Source organism: Ursus americanus, chromosome 15 (genome assembly GCF_024610735.1).
Source record: "Ursus americanus isolate L20-20 chromosome 15, mUrsAme1.1.p, whole genome shotgun sequence".
In the NCBI taxonomy this organism is placed as follows: domain Eukaryota; kingdom Metazoa; phylum Chordata; class Mammalia; order Carnivora; family Ursidae; genus Ursus; species Ursus americanus.
Window position 1 is genome coordinate 4449689 of NC_142141.1, and position 21047 is coordinate 4470735.

Consider the following 21047-nt stretch of genomic DNA (forward strand, 5'->3'; position numbering starts at 1 on the left):
GGGTTCCGGCGGAGGAAGGGGCAGAATCGAGTCACACTTCAAAAGTGGAATGGACAGAACTTAGCAGCTGACCAAATGTTGATTGATTTGGTGGGGGAGAGAGCATCTAAAATGAAACTCAGGTTCCCAGTCTGGAAAGCTGAGGAGTTGATGAAGTCATTGCCCAATTTAAGGGACACGAAAAATGCGGCATATTTGGGTAGAATACGATGACGGTTTTGGGAGCGTGTTGAGTGTGAGGTGCAGGCTAGGTCTCGTTAGACACGGCCAACAGGAGGAGGGGCACGTGGGGGGGACTCTCGGGGGGAAGATCCGGACGGGCGATGGACATTTAGGAGTTACTGCCGTAGAGACTTTTTTCATCCATCGATGTAACCATCCACCCAGGAGTTCACAGATAAGTCATCTGATGATAAAAATAGATTGTGCGCCCCTGTGACACAGGGATGCACAGGGTTTGGGAGCATGGCCGTGGAGGACCCAACCCAGTTTTGGGAGAGAGAGGAAGACTTCACAGAACAGTGATGTCTGCTTCCTGAAGCATGACCTAGAGTGTGCCTGATGGGTGAGAGAGATCGGAAGCTGCGGAGCTTTCCAGAGAGAGCTCCCCTGAGGGATCGTGGAGCTGGTGTCATGAGCGCAGGCCAGTGTAAGGCCTAGCCACTGTTGCGGTCAACCCTAAATAAGGCATGGTGTCCAAATGGAAAATGGATTTCATCTGTGTATTGTTCTGGGCAATTCTTTCTGCCATAACAAATAAAACCTAAAATTTGGTTAACGACACCATAAAAGTTGTTTTTCATATGTAATAACCCAATGCAGGCAGGTGGCTCTCCTCCACCCGGAGATTCAGGAATCCAGGCTCCTTCCATTACCCCAAGTCCTGAGAGTCCTCGGCTTCAAGACGTTGCAGGGTGGGGAGGAGTGGGAGGGAAGAGAGTAGAGAAGCCCCATCACCTGCTTCAAAGTACCAACCTCCGTGACACACATCATTTCTACTTACATTTGAAGGATGAAAACTAGTGCGTAATCAAGCTTGGATAGGAGGGGGGCTGGGAAAGATGACCCCTCACCAGTCAAGGCCCTCCTAGTGATAACTCCACGCTCTGGGAGGGGGTCGTGGGACGTTTTAGAGAGCCAGCAATGTCTGCCACCAACAACATCAAATCAAGCAGTAGAGGGAGTGTGGAGAACTGGTGTAGGGAGAGATGCCTTGGCTCCAGCAGGCCTCATGAGAGAGACACACAAAAAATTCACCATCTACTGTGGGTGCGGACAAGAGCAACGAGGGTGCTGGCCATCCCCCTAGCACCCAAGCGTGCTACTCCCATTTGTCTTTCAGTGCAGACCTCATGGATTGACACAGTGGTCCCGTGTGGGGCACAGGGAGGGAAGGAGTGCCAAAGATACAATAAAAAAATAAAGAGAGCTATTTTGGTTAAAACTCTGTCAGGCTCTGGAGGCATGAGCAGTCCTGCAGTGGGCCCCTGAAAATAGGGTGACGTTCAAAGGGCACAGAACACCGTCTCCCCTTACTCCACCAGAGCCTGAGAAATCAAAGCCACATGTGGCCTCTCGGGTATCTGTGGCAGCACCCATCAGCATCTGAGAACATCTGGGACACCCATGGAGCTCAGCAGAACCCAGGAGGTTCATATCTGTCCTTAAGCCCACTGGAGGCTCCAGCTGGGCTGGGGAAGAAGGTCTTTACCAGGAGCTGAATCCTCCATGAGCTGGTGGAGGCATGTGTTTATGACATTTAAGGTATTGTTGTTAATAAGATCCCATCATTAGAGCTGAGGCCTCAGGAGACTCAGCTTAAACAGAACACAATGCATTGACCTCCTAAAGCGTTAACCTTCCGAAAGCAAATGGCTCTACCGGTGAGTCTTTATAAATTAAGCACAGAGGAAAGTGATATACTCGAAAACACAAAGTTAATGATTGCAAGTTGTCTCCAGTGGTGTTAGAAATTCTAAACGTCAAAAAAATGCATGTACCCGAAACGGCTTTACCTGTATACTAGAAATAAATAAGTCAGGAAATACATGGTAGATAATAGAGTCATATTTTCCACTGTCAGAGATAGAAGTTACAAGCAAGCAAAGAAGGGATGAACCCTTTGGTTTTGCATTGGAAACAGAAATATCAAAATAAATTCATTTTTTATTGTTATAGATGAGCAGACGATAGGTAGATGGTAGATAAATGATAGACAGATAGATGATAGATGATAGATAGATAGACAGATGATAGATGGACAAAAAGAGACAGAGAGAGATATACACATGAGTTAATACAAATTTAGAGTTACCTAACTCTGTCCACTGAGAGGGTCTGGAAGCAACGACACCTCTCTAGCAATACACACACCGAACACCCAGATCTTGGTTTCTAAATACCATTCCTCAAAAAGGGAACCAGGGTTCCTTGGAAACAGGATTGATTCCAGATCGGGGAAAGGGAATACAAGATGGGCCTGGGACATCCCATGGTGTCAGAAAATAAGGAAGTGCCCCACCCCACCCAAAAAGTGGAACGTGTAAAAGATCACAGGAGCTAACCTGGAAGCACTTCCAAAGACAAAAGCTGAAACAATTTGAGCAACAAAATAAATAATATAGTATTTGATTGTAACAAGTATAAATAAATATACTATTATAGTATATACTATCATATACTGTATTAATATATAGTCATTACTATTATAAATAAATGATTGAATCAGCGAATGAATGAGAAGGGACAACTTTTTTTTACAGAAGAATTCCAATTGTTAACTGTAGAAGAAATGGGGAAATAGAAAATGACGATTAGAAACTACAGTAGTAATTGCTGCTGGCAAGATCTGCGGATGGATGCTAAGATGAGTCCGTGCAGGTGGGAGGGGAGATGGGGCATTTACACTTTCTCAAAGCACCTACCCCAAATTTTAACGAATTGCAAAGGGAAAAATAGTAACATCGCAATGGAGAAACAAATACCACCTAAAGTGAAGACCAAGGTTACCATCACCAGGGTAAGACCAATGTCATGCACCCTCCCACGTGATGCTCTGAGAACAGCAGTCCCCTCTGTGCAATTCTTCCCCCAAATCTGCATCCTCAGCATACCTGTGAGAAACATCAGACAAACCCGCACAGAGGGACAGTCTACCAAACACCTGACCTGCACCTTCAGAAATGTCAAGGTTGTGAAAGACAAGGTAAGACTGAGGGACTGTCACAAACCGAAGGAGGCTGAGACAGCCAAATGCAGTGTGGGGTCCTGGAACAGATCCTGGAAAAGGAAAAGAATTTTAGTAGAAAATTGGTGAAATCTGAATAAAGTCTGTAGTGTAATACTGTTTAAAACATTCATGGAAAGAGTTGAATCAAAATGGCCTAAATGAATGTTATCATTAAAATGATAAATTTGTTTAAAATAAGTGATAGATTTGTGTGACTAAATTGACAAATGAAAACCTGTTGGAAGACATGAGGAAAATGGGACGTGTGGTCTGTGTTAGGGCACGTGTGGTTTCGAGGTAAGGGATGCCTGGAAGGAAAGGGGCGGGTTCCACAGGCTTCCTAAGGGCAGGTGGGAGGTGACCCATTTCTGTGTCATGGGCACTTCACAGCACTGCCTTATTTTAAACCACAGCAGTCCTGTGAGGGGAAGGCTATTGTTTTTGTTTTAATAAATAATTCCGATTTACAATGAGAAAACTGAGCCTGAGGAAGGGAGTTGTTCAAGATATGGCAGCAAGAATTTGTTGAAAGCTGCCCATGGGTAAATCTTTAAATATTATCTCATTAAATTCTGGCAAAATAAGGCAGGTACAATTATTGTCCCCATTTTAAAGATGGGGAGGCTGAAGCTGAGAGGGGGGAGGAAGCTAGCCGAGGCCGCAGATCCGGGAAGGACGGCACGGGGAGGCTGGGCCCCTCCCAGGGACTCTGTTTCCCCCTCTGCCACCCACGCCCAGCACAGCGCTCACCAGGGGCCTCAAATCGAAATATAAATTACATCAATTCAGTCCACAGCCTCCAGACATCCTTCCCTTGGAAGGAGGCAGAAAGGCAGAGACAGAGAAAGACAGAGAGGAGAGAGAGGCTGAGTGTCCAGAGACGGGATGGCCACCTTTGAGGGCACCTTTGACGAATGAACTCTGGGTCTGGGTTCTCAGAAGCAGATCACTTCTGAGAAAAGGACAGAATCAGATAAACAGCCCGCGGTGCCAGATTTGAGGCTGATCTATGGGGAAGGACATTGATGTTGCCATGGAAACCAGTCTGTTTCCCTCCACTGTTCAGGAGCGCTCTTTTTCTAAAGAGATGGCGATGTGTGCTTCTTGGAAAAATTATCAGGGATTTCTTTCCTCTTCTTCTCCTTCTTCCACATGACTCCCCAGTCGGATTAGAACACCATGGAGGGGTGAGGGGCGCAGGATAAATTGATCAACAGCAGTTCGGACAGGTAGTCTCTCGATTTTCCAAGAAAAATGTACACCTCTCTAAGTATCTCCGGGCCTGATGGCCGGCTGGGATTACCCTGGCGCCATCTCAGCCTCTCCCCCAGGAGCAGCCAGGGTGTCTTCAGGCGTCTGCCCCCCCCCCACACACCCCAGCCTGGCCCGGGGGCCGCGGGGGAGCAGCCGCTGCGTCCCGTCCTGTGCTGGTTTCCTCTCGGCCTCCAGCAGCCAGTGTAAGGAGCAGCTCCGGGCCGTCTCTCCTCCGCACCTCTGTGATGCTCTTCCCCTTCCCTGGGAGTGCTGTCTGCTCCCTGGCGTCTTCTCGAATTCTCTCCGTCAAAACGCGAGCGGTCCTTCGAGGCCCGGGTCTAAGGCCCGGTGCTCCAAGGACCCCTGGCTGACAGCCGCACTGTCCCGCCCTCCCCTCCACCTCTCCTGCGCACCTTCCCTCTGTCCTCTCTCCCTGTCAGCGGGAGCCTCTCAAGAGAGCGGTTCCCAGTGTCGGTGAGGAGGTTAAAAAGGGTGCAAAAGCCACAGACGGAGCTTATCCTACAAACCAAGGTGCTGTTTTACCGTGATTTCCTGTCTCCTCCCGACTCTCCATCAGCCCGCGGCGCTCTGCAAAACCCCACCCTCCAAAACCAGAGCAGCTTTTCCCTGACCAATCCCCTCTGCTTAAACTCTTCTAGAACTCATCTCCCACTCCTTGGGTCTTGTGGGAAGAGTCAGGTACCCTTTTTTTTTCTGCAGAGAAAGGTATGACCCTACCAAGAATAGCACATGGCCCCAGGGTTGCCCCTAAAAACAGAAGTGTCTGTCGCCCATCACCTGCCCCCCACCCTCTCCCTTCTTTCCAGTCACACACCCGTAGCCCGTTCATTCCAGAGAAAAGATGGCTCTGGTTTATTTTTTGAGGCAATGGAGTGGCAAATCCATTTATGACAGAATGTTTGAACATGTGTTCATTAAGTCTTTAGTTGACTTTGTGTAATTGAAAAAAATAGTGGGTGTTTACGCGTTGGCCATATGGATCAGCCTGCCTCAACGCGGGCTGCCCGCCCAGATCCCTGCCCTGGCTTCACCCCGCCCTGAAGAGAGGCTCAATTCCACGGCCCCGCGGGCGCGGGTACGGTTGTCTAACGCCGGAGCTCAGCTGCGGGGGCCGCCCCAGAGGGCAGGAGCCCGGCTGTCTTCCTCTCCTTCCTGCTAGGCGTGCCTGAATGGCCGCAATCCCCAGGGCAGCAATGAACTTGGAGCCTCAGCCTCCAGCTCTGCCCAAAGTCAATCCCAGCCTTTCCCTCAAACACCCTGTCATCTGAGTTTGAGAAGAGCTGTGAACACAAACCATAAACTACCAAGCAAAATATAGGGATGAGAGCGGTTACTGCTGAATGGCACCGTGCTTAGGACACCGGTCCCAAACCCTGTGGGCTGGAATCACGGCTTCCTAACCACGTGACCTCGTACAGGAGGCTGCACTGCTCCATGCCTGCACTCCTCCATCCCAAAGTGGGGGTGACGACAGTGACGTTGATGATGGGGGTGCTTATCTCATGGAGCTGATGGAGGGTTATAGGACACACATAGTACCTGGCACGGAGCAAGGGGCATTCACGTGTTTGCTAGTCTTTTTTTGGGGCGGGGGGGGAGGGGTGGGATTCCAAATCACAATCCCAAAATCAAGAGCCGCATTCTCTACCAACTGAGCCAGCCAGGCACCCCACATGTTTGCTATTCTTAACATTAACCATTGATACTGAGTTCTGGCTGAGAGTAAGCTGGTTTGCTTTTACAATAACAGTGACTTGACTTTAGAGGGGAATGAACTATCACCTTGACAGGGTTGCTCAGGGTCTTAGAGAAGCAGGCTGGGGGCAAAGGAGCCGTACACAACTGAGTCCAAATCCCAGCTCATCTGCTACGGCTCTGGGGCACTTCTCCATCCCTCTGAGCCTCAGTCTCCCTATCTGTGAAATGGGGGTCAATAACTACCCCCTGCCATGGTTATAATAAATCTTAGAGCTAATTATAAAGAGGACCCCACTGATCGCTCATCACCTTCCTCCTCGAGCTGTTGGCTAACAGGCGATTGTATCATACCAGTGGCATCCTCAAACTCTTCTTTTCCAGCATCTCTGTCCACATCCAATGCCATCTCCAGATGTCAGGGTGGTGACCACGCATCATTTGTCACTGAATGCTCCGTGCCCAGCACAGCCCGGCCCTCCGTGGGGGCTCAGCAGATACTCACGGGGTGAAGGACATTGCACCGTGAGCCAAGTGGCCGTGTGTATCTCTTAGTCCTTGCTTCTGACCACAGCATCATTTCAGGGCCCACCTGCCTGAGGATGGAGATCTCCCCACAGCCCTATTCCAGCCCCAGCCTCACAAGACAGTCTGCCCCCAGAGCCCACCCCGTTCTCGGGGACCGATTCCCTCAGGATCTTCCCATCAGGCTCACTGAGCAAAAGGTGAGGAAAGTTGCAAAGGAAGGTCGAGAATTTCAGACACATCTATCTTTATTTGTTTCCTGTCAGAAAAGTTCAAGAATTACACCAAAAAATACTTCAGCCTCTGCTACCTACTGACAAAAATACACCACAAAATTATGAAGCGCTCAGCGGTTTTGCTAGGGACGATTTGTTATTCCGCTTCGGATGACAAATGAATTTACAGGTGACTCGAGGTGACGGGGTGGGAGGAGGAAAGTCAGATGATAGTGTCTGGCAGGAGAGTTTGAGCTATGCTAGTCTTATTACCCAGCTGTTGTGTACGATGATTTCAGCAACATAGCAAGCCAGGAGAAAATGTCCATTAAACGGCCTGTCGCGGCTTCGTGGGGCAAAGAATACTACCTCTCGAATAACCAACTTTCCCAGGCAGTTCTGGCCCTGCAGGCCTGGAGCCACATCCCACGGAGCGGGCCTCCTGGCAATCTTTGCAGGAGCACTGTGTGGGAGTTCCTGATGTGGTCCCAGAGCCAGCAGGAGGCCCAGTCAATGCCAGACGCTGCCCCCCAGTCAGCTTCGAGAACTAGACTGGGGACTTTGGGTGCTTATCCAGCGGCTGTCGGTAAACAGGTAGGCAACAGACGGTCACCTTTCTCAGCTTCCTTTAGGGGTGATTTGGCATTGTTGCAGCCCCAATCTTAAAGTCTCCCTGGCTGTCACTTGAGGTTCCCGACTATGACCCTTATCACTCTTCAATTGTTATTAGCACTTTGGGAAGTAACAAGCAAATAAGACTTAAAATGTGGTGCCTGTGTTTATAGCTTGGCCACATGTGATATGCCTGTCCCATGCCCTGCTTGGTCCCGCGGCCTCGCCTCTCTCCCTTCCTGCCCCTATTGTCCCTTAAACACAGACAGTATCCAGGGGTCGACCTAGACACGCAAGACAGAGACAGAGAAAGTGTTTGATTGCATCTAGGCACCCCCAGGCCGCGAGAGTCCGCCCGAGCCCCAGCTCCGATTCCCGTATGGACAATTTGTGCTAACTCAGCAAAACACACCCACAGTGGGTGCTCTTGACTTTGGGCTCTGGGCATCCTGGGCTTAACAACACCGAAATCATCCCTCCTCGCCAACTAGGCCAGTCCTGACTTGCTGTCTTCCTCTCCTGCAGACCAGAGGCCAACCACAGAGCCCCAGCCTGCATCACTCACATTTTCTGTACCTTCCAAACCCCACCCCCCCGCCACTGAAACTACGGCTTCTCACCGAGGAAGCCCAGAGTCTGTGGGCCTCACTCTGCCAACGTCTTCCCGATGCAGCCAGTTTAATCCTTCCTTGTTCATTTTGTTTCCTTTTCTGTTTTTAAATTTTCCTAACAAGTAATAAGCAGTGGCTTTGAAAATATCTTACATGGGAACAATCAACACGAAACATGCCTTTGTACATAATCCTGACTTGGGGACGAATCAACAATACCAAAGGACAAAAAGAAATATCGATTCAGACAACTCCAGTGCACGATATTTTCGGTGAGATCCCCCCCACCCACCCCGGCCCCGCCCCCACCCCCATATCCCAGGAGTACAGTGGTGTCTTGTAACTGGAGCTTGGCTTAGCCGACAGGGGGCCCCCTTCTGTGCCCCCCATTCTGGCTGGGGGTGGGCCTCTAATGGCCCTGGGTCTTGGGCGGCTTGGGCTCATGGATGACAGCCGCCGCCGACAGCCATGGCCCGATGGCCCGAGCGGTGCTCTGCTTGGCCACGCTGTAGTGGCTGATGACCGTGTAGAAGCGGCTTCTGGAGTTGGGGTCCTGGGATGAGTAGTACGCATCCAGGGAGGCCGGGATACAGCGCTTGTGCTGAGGACGAGAGACAGAGTCAGGCGGGGCTCAGCGGACCGCTTCCCACCCGACCGGCGCCACGGCCACCAGAGGCTCTGAGCCAGAGGGCAGGCGATGTCACCTGGCCAGGCCTGGGCCTCAGCACTCTTTCCCCAACATCATCACCACCACCATCTCAATGCTGCCACCTGCTCGAAACAGAAAAAATAAACCTGGGGGCGCCTGGGTGGCACAGTCCTTATTTGGCTCAGGGTGTGATCCCAGCATTCCGGGATCGAGCCCCACATCAGGCTTCTCCGCTGGGAGCCTGCTTCTTCCTCTCCCACTCCCCTGCTTGTGTTCCCTCTCTCACTGGCTGTCTCTGTCAAATAAATAAATAAAATCTTAAAAAAAAAAAAAAAAGAAAAAGAAACCCGATGCTAGAGGCTGGGGGATGGGGGCGTGAAGGTGGTGAAAGTGGTTAAAAGGCACAGACTTCCAGTTATAAAATAAAGAGGTCCTGGGGATGTCATGGACAATGGTGACTATGGTGAAAAACACTGTATTGCATATTCGAAAGTTGCTGAGAGTTGATCTTAAGAATTCTTATCAGAAGAAAAACAAATTTTGTAGCTGTGTGGTGATGGGTGTTACCTAGACTTACGCTTAAAAATATCTGCAAATAGCGAATCATCACGTTGATTCTTGAAACTAACACAATGTTACATGTCAATTATCCCTCCGTTTACAAAGAAAGAAACCCAAGGCGGGGGCTAATTCCTGGTCCTCTGCTCAGTGACTGCGAGGCTATGAGGACACTACTGGGGGTCCCCAGACCTCTTGGTCCGGCGCATTCTCCCATCCCAGCTGCCTTGCTGGGCCACGGCTCCGGCCTATGGCTGCCCGTTTCATTTCTTTGGTTTTATATATGACTCCTCTCTCTTTGATCAAAATCTTTGGTTGCCCACAACCTCGACTGAATGGTCTAGCTGCGTTATCCTACAAATACATCAAAGGGTCACGAAATCACACGAATATTACGACCAAGAGTTAGATTATTGAATCAACTTGAAGATCTCTCTGCCACTTTCTGTACCCTTAGGCTATATCCCCTGCGGGTGTCCAGTCAGTGCGTGGTGGCCATTTGGAATATATTTGGAATATGTATTTTCTTTGTACGTTCATGTCCCCAGATGGGTACAGAGCTCGGTTCTTTGTGGAGCTCGCGTTTGAGCTTCAGGAATGACTTTTTCTTACTTAATTTTTAGAAATGTCAGACATTTACAGACACCAAGGACAAACGGGTAGCAAGATGAAGCCTTGCTCCTCCTTCCTGTCCCCTCTACTCTCTTTCCTAACCCCACCCCCGCCACCAAGTAACCGTTTTCCTAGTTTTTTCATTTATCTTTCTAGAGTCTCTTTTTGAAAATATAAGCAAATATCCTTCCCTTCCCCTTTTCCTCACACAAAGGCAGGCCTTTTTCTCTTTATAAGTATCCTGCAGGATATTCAAGGCCCGGGTCTGGAGACCTTCCTCACCCATTTTCACGGTTGCACAGAAATTCCTCCTGTGAACACGTCATCGTTCATTCAACTGTCCCCTCTTGAGAGTTGTTGCTTCTTTGAGAACCTCAGCTTTTAACTACCAGGAATGTAGTCTGAGGAGGTCACGTAGCAGCCCTGAAGGACACGTGTTTCCAAGACAGAACATCCTGCATTTGACCCCCTCACTTAGAAATGTAATGTGACGATTTAGAAAACTCTCTTATCCTACACTTTCTTGCTCTGTTTCCTCGTACGTAAAATGGAGGCAATAAAACCTATTTTTCAGAATACGTGTACAGCTCAATTGAGATAGTGTTTATGAAAATATCTAGGAAAGGCTGTGACTTATAATAGGTGTTCAGTAAATGGCAATTTATAAACATTTGTATCACCTGTTTTTGCTGTAGACAGTCTGTCTTTATTACAGTTAATATTCATTGAGAGCCCATTATCTAATAGGTCCTTGGCTAACTTAAATTCTCTCCTTAAGGCCTCACAAAAATCCTGTGGGCATGTATTACCAATGCCCATTTTGCAGGCAAGAGAACTGAGGTTGGGGGGGGGGGAGATGCCCCCAGAGTCACGCAGCTGGTTGGGTTCTTCAAAGGAAGGAGTGCGCTCAGAGCAGGGTTCAGTGGGAAGGGCCCGACAGAAGGACTTGGGAGACTTCAAAAGCACCAGCTCCCTCCACAGGGAATGAGACATCAAACCAGGAAGACGGGTGCCAGGGCAGAGCTTTCTGAAGATGGACCAGCCTATCCCAAGCGGAAGCGAGCTCTCCCTGACCACTGCCCTCCAGCCCGAAGCTGGGCCATCTCTTGACTCCCGACTCTGGAAAGCACCATCTGGGAGGAAGCAGTCTACTGCCTACTGGAAGGAAACCTAGTCCTCTGTGAAAGTCCTTGCCTGACACACACTACACTTCCAATAGTGTGCAGGGAGGTCACCCGAATTTGGATGCCAGTGAAAAGAAGACGTTGATAACCCTCTAACTGAGGTTGGCAGTCACCTGGGGCCACTCACCTGCCAGAAGCCCCTTACCTTATAGACGAATCCCTCTGGGCAGCTGTGGTCATAGGTGAAGGCTTTGTAGACCACCAGGAACACGATGCAGGCGAGGAAAGCGAGGGCCAGGCTGACGAGGATGGTGACCTGGAGGGAAACAACGCTGAGAGTCATCCAGCCTCAGCCCTACCGCCCTCAGCCCAGCACACAGGCAGCCTTCGAATCCTGAGCCGGTGGGCAACGTGGCGGGTCAGAAAGAGCAGGGGCAGCCTGGGCCCAAAGCACTGGTTCCGCCTTGCTCTGTCACTGACCTGTGGTGTGACCTGGAGCAAAGCACCTGTACTCTTTGGGCCTCAGGTTCCCCCTTCTGCTCGATACTTTCTGAAGCTCCTTCTTGGCTCAATGTGTGATTTCCCCCCTCATTTACTTTTCCTGTTTTTGTTTTTCACTTTTCCGGGTAAGTGTGTGTGCGAGCTCCAGTGCAGAGCCGGAAGCAGGGGGCGCAGGGTGTGTGTGGAGGGAATCGTTAACCCACCCGTCACTTCTGATGCTTCTGCCTTCCGTCACCACTACTGTCCCTAGCTCTCCTGAATTGCAATGTCGGGTACACCTGCCTCTTTCACCTCTGTGGGGACACGCAGCAGGCACCTTAGACACACTGAACCCACCAAACTCCTGCTCCTCGCTCCCACATCTGTTCCGCCTACATTTGCCCCCAAGCCCGCCTTTCAATCACTCCTGCCAGACATCTCAGAGTCATCCTTGACCCTATCCCATATTCTACATCCAGTCCTCCAGCAGAAGCTATGCCTTCAGAATCATCCATAGTCTGATGGCTTCCGACCTCCCGGTGTCTCCAACCCGGCCGAGTCATCACCACCTCTCACCTGCGATCCCAAAGCAGCCTCTGACTGGCAGCCTTCTCGCCCCTACCATGTGGTCACATGCAGCAACCAGGGAGGTCCTTCCAAAATCTAAGGAGCATGTCTCTTGTCTGCTCAGAAGCATTCAATAGTCTCCAAACTGCTCCCAGTGAAAGCCCAGCTCCTAACCATTATCTACGAGCAAACTTTAAAAAAATAATAGAAGACGAAACAGACAGGATTTACCAGAAAGGAGTAGATGGTTAATTGCAGAGGCCCCTCCGGGCTTGCTCCCGCCCCATCCCGCTCCCCGTGTTCAAAGCGGTAGGGTAACCCCCATGACATGGGGCACCTCGTGTTACACACAGAATTGTTTCTCATGCTCTTTTTAAAAGCTGGTGGCTTTTATGAGCCAGTTGGCCCAGAAACATGGCAGAATTCCTCTCACGGAGAGGAGGTTTCTTTCGATTCAGAAGAAAAATAAAATCAACCTCGGGGGTGCCCATCCCATCTCCGTCCCACCCCAGGTCATGCTTTACAAGGACCAGAGAAGACAGAAGTTGGCAGCTTTAAATACTGGGCAGGAGGCACTGGAAAGCGGCAAGAGGAAGACGGAGATGGGAGGTGTCTGTCCAAACCCGATTGACAGACAGACACTGTCGGTGAGAAATACCCCGTGCATGCGTGTATGGAGTTTTAGGGCAGTGCACTGTTCTGATAGAAGAAAAATATATATATAGGCCTTGTTCCCAATTCCCAGCACAGGGCCCCTAAAACCCTTATAATTTCCTAAATGATGGGTGCACTAGAAGCATCTTTTGTTCTAATATTTGGGTTTTGTGCCCAGATCCATAAAGATGAAAGGAGTGTCTTTTATTATTCATAACGAGCCCCTTTCAACCACATGTGAGTTTATGTGAATGATGTGACACTTGGAAAGCCTCTAAGGAGGGGAGCCAGTCACCAGGGAGCCAGCCATGGGATTAGAGAGTTGGAACTTTCAGCCCCACCCCCTTACTCACCCACAGGGAGGGGAGAGATTGAGTTCAGACTAATAGCCAATGATTTCATCAAACATGCCTATGTAATGAAGCCTCTATAAAAACCTTAACTGAAGGGATCTAGAGAGTTCCCAGACTGGTGAACAAGAACGTGTGCATATGCCAGGAGTGTGGCTCACCCCATTACTCTACGCGGGGACAGAAGCCCCTGTGCGCAGGACCCTTCCACACTTCGCCTGTGTGTCTCTTCAGGTGGCATTCCTTTGTATCCTTCGTAGTGAATCAGTAAGACTAAGTGAAGCGCTTTTCCTGAGTTCCGTGAGCTGTTCTAGCAAATTATTAAAACTGGGGGGGAGGTGGTAGGAGCCGCCGGTGAGCAGCCAGTTGGTCCGGAGCACAGAGGCAGCCTGGGACTTGGGCCTGGCCTCTGAACTGGGGCAGTCTGCGGGACGGAGCCCTTCACCTGCGGGGTGCTCGCCAGCTCCAGCAGTCGTGCCAGAGGTGAGTTAAATTATAGAACATCTCGTCACCGTCCACTGAGAATTGGAGAATTACCTGCTGTGGGGAAAACCTCGCACGTTTGATGTCGGAAGTGCTGTGGAAGGATGGAGAAAAAGCAATTTTTCCTTTCAGTGGGTGACATGCAAAATTTACTTCCAAGCCCTTGTCGGCACAGTGTGCTGTCCGCCCCCTCCATTTGCACGCTGAACCCTCAGCTGCAGCCTGTTGCACGCGTACCAGCCTCCTGCCCAAGATTCGGGTGGGGGGCCTGGGGGGGATAGTGCAGAGACCGGGCTAGAAGCACCCGGGTAGGACGTGGAGAGAGGTGGAGATGTCAGCGGAGGCTGGAAGCTGGAGCAAGAGACGTCCGAAATATGCATACACCCCCTCAGGGACCTCGAAGATAGTATTTGATTAGTACAGGGAAGGGGGCCACCACAGACCACTGGCTAATACCCGGTCAGTGGATGTTTGGAGTATAGATGTACAGAATTGTCAGTGCCCAGACTTCCCAGTAGCTACAGGCAGAAACAGCCCAGGTGTCCCTGGACTGATAAGTGAGTAACACATTGTCCAACCATACAACAGAATATTACTCATCCATCAAAAGGAAGGAAGTACTGGGAGATACTACATATGTCAGCAGACCCAGCAAACATGCTAAGTGAAAGACACCAGACATAAAAGGCTACATATTGTAGGACTCCATTTATAGAAATATCCAGAATAGACCAGTTCATAGAGACAGAATGCAGATTGGTGGTTGCCAGGGACTGGGGGTAAGGGGAATGGGAACAGAGTTTCCTCTTGGGGTGAGGAAAAGGTTTTGGAACTAGGCAGGGGTGGTACTTGCACAATATTGTGAATGCACTAAACGGCATTGAAGTTTTCACTTTAGTTAATTTTATATGTGAATTTCACCTCAATTTTTAAAAAAAAATTTTTTAAAGTGCCCAGGTGGATTCTTTCCATCAAAGGGACCGTGCGTGGGACTGAGACACAGACGTGCTTGCAGGCGCAGCCGTGGACAAAGGACGGCTGCAGACCTTGCATGTGCCAAGGAGAAAGCAGAGCCCCGCAGCCCCACGCTGCCTCTACGGCCAGCCTGAGGCAGGGTCAGGGGCAGTCCCCGGAAAGCCCCCATCCTAATGTGACCTGACCGAGCAGAGACCCAGTCTCTGGGCTGACCCAGCATGGGCGTCCCCGGGGGAACAGCCGGTTGATGAAAAGGAGGAGGCACTGGGAGCCGGTGCAGGGCGCAGCACACCCGTCCATGGGACACGTTCCCCTTAAAGAGCGGGGGGCTCGTCCCTTCCTAACAGCCCCGAGTTGAGCCTTGTTAAGCCCCCACGTAGGAGGGACAGGGTCTGAATCACTTCAGTGCTCCCAGAACTCAACAGGTAAGCCCAGCAAATGTTTCTGGAACGTGAAAAGAGAGGGAGGGAGTGAAGGAGAGAGGGAGGGAGGATCCTGGGTTTAATGCTGATGCCAAGATTGCTACCAGCCCAGTGGATTCTGATGTATTGGGTCAGGGATGGTAGGTCCAGGACACGGGCAGTCGGTCTTATGAACTCTCTGGGTGATTATAACATACAACCAAGGACGAGGACCACTACTCTAGGATGACTGGGCCTGAGTGGTTCTCAAGCTGGTTACACATTCTCAGAATCACCTGGGCAGCGTTTTGAACAATCGTGATGCTCTGAACCTGTCCCAGAGCCATCACAGCAAGTCTCTGACGGTGGAGTCCAAGCCCCAAGGTGGCCGTCGTGCACAGGCAGGGTTGAGAAGACTGTGGCACGTCGACAGTGGCCAAGGTGCCCTATATCACTGTCAGAGACCAGGGTCTGGTGCTGACGAGGGTGTCGGGAGTACGACCACTCAAGGGATTTTGCTGAGCGAGGCTAACGAGCCCCGGAACGAGGTTGAGCAGAGACCATTTTAAGGGAAGGAGACTTTGCCTCCCTGTCCTGAATCTTGGTAACTTCTGCAGCTAGAGGCCAGTCATTCCCTGAGACCCTGTGGAGGTCAGAGAATACCGGGCTCTGACTCAAGCACAGGCCCTCCCTTGGAGCCTCGCAGCCTAGAGGGTGTGGGAGAGCTGGACAGATGGAGGTGGGTATGTGCCCACCAGGTGGCACCACGAGTGAGGGCATCAGCACAGGGGACTGCTGGGCCTAATCAGCCTGGAGGTAGGGGATCACGGAAGGCCTCCCAGGGGAGGCAATGTTGGAAGTGACTTCAGGGAAGAAAACAGGATAGGGAAGGAAGAAGGTTCTGGGCAGAGAAGTCATATCTGCCGTGGAGTGGAAACTGGGGCTGTTCTGGAAACATCATATGGTTTGACTTGGTTGGCCCAGAGGGTACGAGTGTGGGAGAGAGGGGTCTGGGCAGTGAGTAGGTGGCAAGAGAACAGACAAGGAAGGACCAGGCTAAAACTTGGACTTCATCTCCCAGGTAACAGGGAGCCCCTGAAGGCTTTAAGGAGGGAAGTGATGGGATACAAATTATGTTTTGGAAAGCTGTCTCTGGAGGCAACGTGGAGGCAGGTTTGCAAGGGCACGGCTAGAGGCAGAGAGGCCAGTGGGGAGGCTGATGCACTAGGATGTGCCCCAAATGCTGAAGCTGGACGTGGGGCAGCGAGGGTGGAAAGGGGTGCATGGTTTGAGAAGCTCCTAGGAGGTGAGAAGGGTGATGTGAGAGGGGAGGAGTGAGGGGCTGACTCTGGGGATGATGGGTGACATTGGGCCGGTCTGAATTCTTGTGAACAGCATTGGTTGTTGGAAGGGAAGCAGGGAGTAGACCAAGTTTCTGACTGGGGCCCTGGGTGACATACTCCCTGAGGACGGCTCTCCCCGGGGCTTCTGTGGAACTGGCCATCCTCAGCAGCCTCTCCCTTTCTGGCAGGTCGTTAGTGCTTCGTTCCCTACAGTACAGCGCCCAGCGCAGAGGGGTGGCCTCAGAGAGGACCCCAGAGAGAAGCTCCCGCTTCCCCACAGAGCACCTCGCAATGTGAGAGCCTGGCCGCACACCGGTTTGCATAACCGCAGAGAGGCCCCGCAGCCCCCGGCTTCGCTTCCTGATGTAGCAGCCTGGAACTAGAAATAAACCCCGTGCTAGGTTTGGGTTTCCTTGGAGATGCAGTCCTTGCCACTGGACGTAGCCCCCGCTCCCATCCCCAGGCCCGCCCCTCACGCATTCATCCGGGCCTCCACTCAGCACGGATTTGAGAGGGGCCCACCCAAGCCAGATGCTGCCCTGCGGTCATCGCCTCGGGAGCTCATGGCAGAGACAGGGTCAGACGCCGAACAAGCACATCACAAAGAAGGAATTCTACAACAAGCCCAGAGTGGGATCTGGAACGGCACGTAGCAGGGTGGGAGAAGGAGGCCCGCATAAGAGGACTCCGGCCAAAGTGGCCAGGATGAGGCGCCAGCCCGAAGACCCACTAAGGGAGTAGCTGGGTCCCAGTGGGTCTGGAAGGAGCAGTGTAGCTGAGACAGGGCCAAGGGAGAGAAGGCTGAGATGAGCTGCCACAGCGCCTTGAGACCAAGGTCACCTTTGTCCGGCCCAGGAGAGCCGCTTCCCACAACATCTATCCCATATTTCAGGTAACATCCTGCTCAGCTTGGCCTGTCCCTGCCACCCCCAGCCACGCAGGCCGCCACTCCCTAGCCCGCACGGTCCCCTCCAGCCACGCCCAGCCCACTGAGCCCTCCTGCACTCAGGCTTCTCAGCCTGGAACTCCGGCATGTCCTTCCTCACCACGGAGGATGGTCCTCAGCCTTCCGGCCCAGCGCTGCTCTCCCTGCCCTGCTCGGCTCTGCACCAGGGCCTGCGTCGGCCACTCTCAGGGTGCTCCTTCTGTCATCGTGACCTCTTCATACCTCGGAACCCTCCCTTTCCCGGGGAATGCCTTGGACACCAAGCACATCTCATCATTTACTCTGTGCCCAGCGCCATGACTCTACAGCGGGAGACCAGTAAACATCTGAACCGAAATGCTGAATCGAAGTGAGTGCACAGTGCATGCGTGCGCACACACACACACACACACACACACTCTTCCCCAGACACACCCGAGCAGGCAACCTGGTCCCAACCACATTGCTTTTATCTAGGATAGAGCACTGAGATACCCACACTTGGCCTTCTGTTCTTTCCCACCCCCTATTCTCAATCGCATCCACCACAATCCCGAACACACTCAAACCAAAGCACCTGAACCTTGAAAAGGGCCAGAGTTTAGGTCGGAATCTGGAAAGACCTGCCCAAGATTTCTCCTCACGCTTTTGGGCATCAGTCAGAGAGAGAACAGAGGAAGAACCCAACACAGAGCCCACAGCCCACAATTCCGGCAAAGCCATGCCGGGACGGGGGCCGTAATGACCACCCACCACGGGCCGGACGTCCAAACGGTAATAGTAGCAGTGGTAGTAATACTGATATAAATCAGAGGTGCCGGGGCGCCTGGGGGGCTCAGTTGGTTAAGTGTCTGCCTTCAGCTCAGGTCATGATCCCGGGGTCCTGGTATCGAGCCCCAGGTCCAGGCTCCCCTGCCTCTCCCTGCCACTTGTGCTCTCTCTCTCTCCCCCACCCTCAAATAAATAAAATCTTTTAAAAAATCATAGGTGCTAAGAGTTATTCGGAACTTACTATCTACTAATAGCACAATCATATGCTGCAAGTAGAATTATTATGCCCACTTTGCTGATGGAGAGACTGAGGCTCTGACAGGTTAAATGACTTGCCTAAGATCCCACAGTTAGTAAAAGATAGGTTCAGACAATTCAGTGAGGCGTCCCAAGGACACCTTGAACTCTCCATTCCAGGACCACCCACGGTGTCGTCTGCCTCAGTGGGATTTGTGTTCAGGGTCCCACGGGCCTCAGCCCCTTACCTCCACTGCTTGAATGCACCCTCATTTCCCCACCCCCACACCCTTATATTTGCTGGTCCTGCAGCTCATCCTAGGCCCAAATCAAGTACCTCTTCTTCTCCAGAAGTCTTCCCCCAAAGCCTCCAGGCAGTACTCAGCCCCTCCGCTGGCTGCTCACAGCTCCCTGACACTTTTCTCAGTGCACATCATTAACCACCATGGTCTGCTTCCCCTTGTGAGAGGCAGTGTGGAGTAACACTTCACATTTCCATTGACTACGCACTGATTATGTGCCAGGCGCTGTTCTTGGCACCGGACATGGATTTATTCTTGTAAACCTCACAACAGCCCTATGAGGTATGTTCATCTTCATTGTTTTACATGAGGAGACTAAGACACAGAGAGGTTACCTAATTTTCTCAGAGTCACACAACTAATTAAATAATACAGTCCGGAGTCTAATTCAATGAAGTATTGGCCTGGGCTCTTCGCCCGTGCTGTATTCCTCGTAAAGCATTTATTCACTAAATATTAGCTGAGCACCTACAATGTGCCAGAAATAATTCCACACATGGGCAAATGCTGAGGAGGACAGGCGAGAGCCCTGCTCTCATATACTTCACCTCCCACCCCTTCGAGTGAGTTTCCTACTCTGTAAAAGGGAAATAATAAGAGTATCTGCCCCTCAGAGTTCTGAGGATTGAATCAAATAATGCACGTGAAGTCCTGTAGTGAGCTGACTCACCCCCAAGACAGATGTCCATGTCCTCACCTCTGGAACCTGTAAATATGACCTTATTTGGAAATGAAGCCTTTGTAGATGCAATTACGTTAAAGATCTTAAGATGAAATCATCCAGGCCTAGGCAGGTGGGCTCTAAATCCAAGAGCAAGTGCCCTTATCAGAGACACGCAGACAAAGACAAACCCACAAGGAGGAGAGGGGGCCATCTGAATGGGGAGGCAGAAACTGGAATGATATGCCTGCAAGCCCGGGGAATACCTGGAGGCTCCAGAATCTAGAAGCAAGGAAAGACCCTTTGCAGGCTGTATAACCCTGCCTTGAGTGGACTTCTGGTCTCCAGAACTGTGGGAGTACATTTCCATTGCATTAAGCCACACGGTCAGCAGTCGTTTGCTATGCCAGCCCCAGGAGACTGAGAGATGCCCTCCCACAGAGCCTGGCAGGGCTGCACCTGGGGGCGCCTTGATTTCTCCACATCCTCTGCCATGCTCCTCAGCACATACCCCAAAAACTCCAGCCACTCCAGAAGACTGCCATTTTTCTCAACATGTGTTGCTCTTATGCACCTTGTCAGCCTTTCCTCCCTTAGTGAACCCCTAGGCCTGCTTCCAAACCCGACTCACAGCGTGCTGCCTTCCCCGGCGAGCCTTCCCTTGCTTACTTGTGCTCTCACCACACTTTCTTTCCTCCACCACTTAGCACTCAGCCCCAGACCACGACTGTCCGTTCCCGCGTATGTGTCATGGGGCAGGGACCATACCTTGTTAGTGTCTGTGGTCCCAGCTTCAGGCTCATGAGCTGGCACAGGGTAGAGGGGATGCTAACGCATATCCCACATTCCCTACCGCACACCCTCTTCGTCATCTTTGGCACAAAGCACTACCAGCAGCAAATTTTCAGGGCCCTTCTTAACTGTTTCACTGCCTTGCGGGGTGACTGGATGAAATCACTGCATAGGGTCATCTGAGTAGTTCGTCTGATGCTGGAAGAATTCTTGGCTGCCCCTGAAGTGATCTCCTTGTCTGTCTGCTGTGCCCGTCAAAGATGAGAGGCTTCTCTCTGATGACAGGGAGGACCGGCCCCGCCATTCTGGGCACCGACCATGAAGTTCTGTGCAACAATGGTGGCCCCATCCCGAAAGGGCTCTCAGCCTGCGTCTGCCTCTAATGAGCTGTATGACAGGATGCTTCACCTCCCTGAGCCCATTTCCTTATCTGCTAGATGGGGACAAAACTCCCAGCCCACAGGACTTTTGTGAGGATTCACTGAGATGCTGTCTGTAAAATTGCCCAGGGCTGTCCTGGTGCACGGGCTCAACCAATAACAGCAATCACTTACGGATTGTTCGGCAATGCACCGGGTACTGTGTCCAGCACTTTGTATGTATTATCTTTTTTAAATCTTTCGCGAGAAACCCATAAACCCAGATATTACCCCCATTTTATAGCTGTGCAAACAGAGGCGCAGAGGCACTGGGTAGCCTGCTTGAGGTCACCTGGTTATTGAAGCCGCAGAGCTTGATTGGAACTCTGGTATATCTGATTCCAAAGTTCTCAATCCTAACCACTGCCTTAAGCAGACTTTGGTAAACATTTCTCTGTTCTGCTGCTGCCCTTGCTTGCAATAATGCAATGAAAGAAGACAATATATACTATTAACTTATTCTAGGGGGTATGTCACCTAGACGTGGAAATCCCGGGAGTTAAGAAGACAGAAGAGAAGAACAAAAGCCTCCCACTGTCTGCTGAGCCAGGACGCTGATCTAGGACCCTCATTATGGCAGGA

General features: G+C 51.2%; 1 protein-coding gene across 1 annotated transcript in view; it reads right to left on the reverse strand.

Moving 5' to 3' along the window:
- Window positions 1–6947: 6947 nt before the first annotated feature.
- NSG2 (neuronal vesicle trafficking associated 2) overlaps window positions 6948–21047 on the reverse strand; it is a 59399-nt gene continuing 45299 nt past the window's right edge. The window contains exons 4-5 of the mRNA XM_045792155.2: window positions 11311–11421; window positions 6948–8763 (exon numbers count right to left, since the gene is read on the reverse strand). Of these exons, the coding sequence (XP_045648111.1) occupies window positions 8572–8763; window positions 11311–11421 (303 nt within the window). The 3' untranslated portion in view covers window positions 6948–8571. The remainder of the gene's footprint in view (window positions 8764–11310; window positions 11422–21047) is intronic.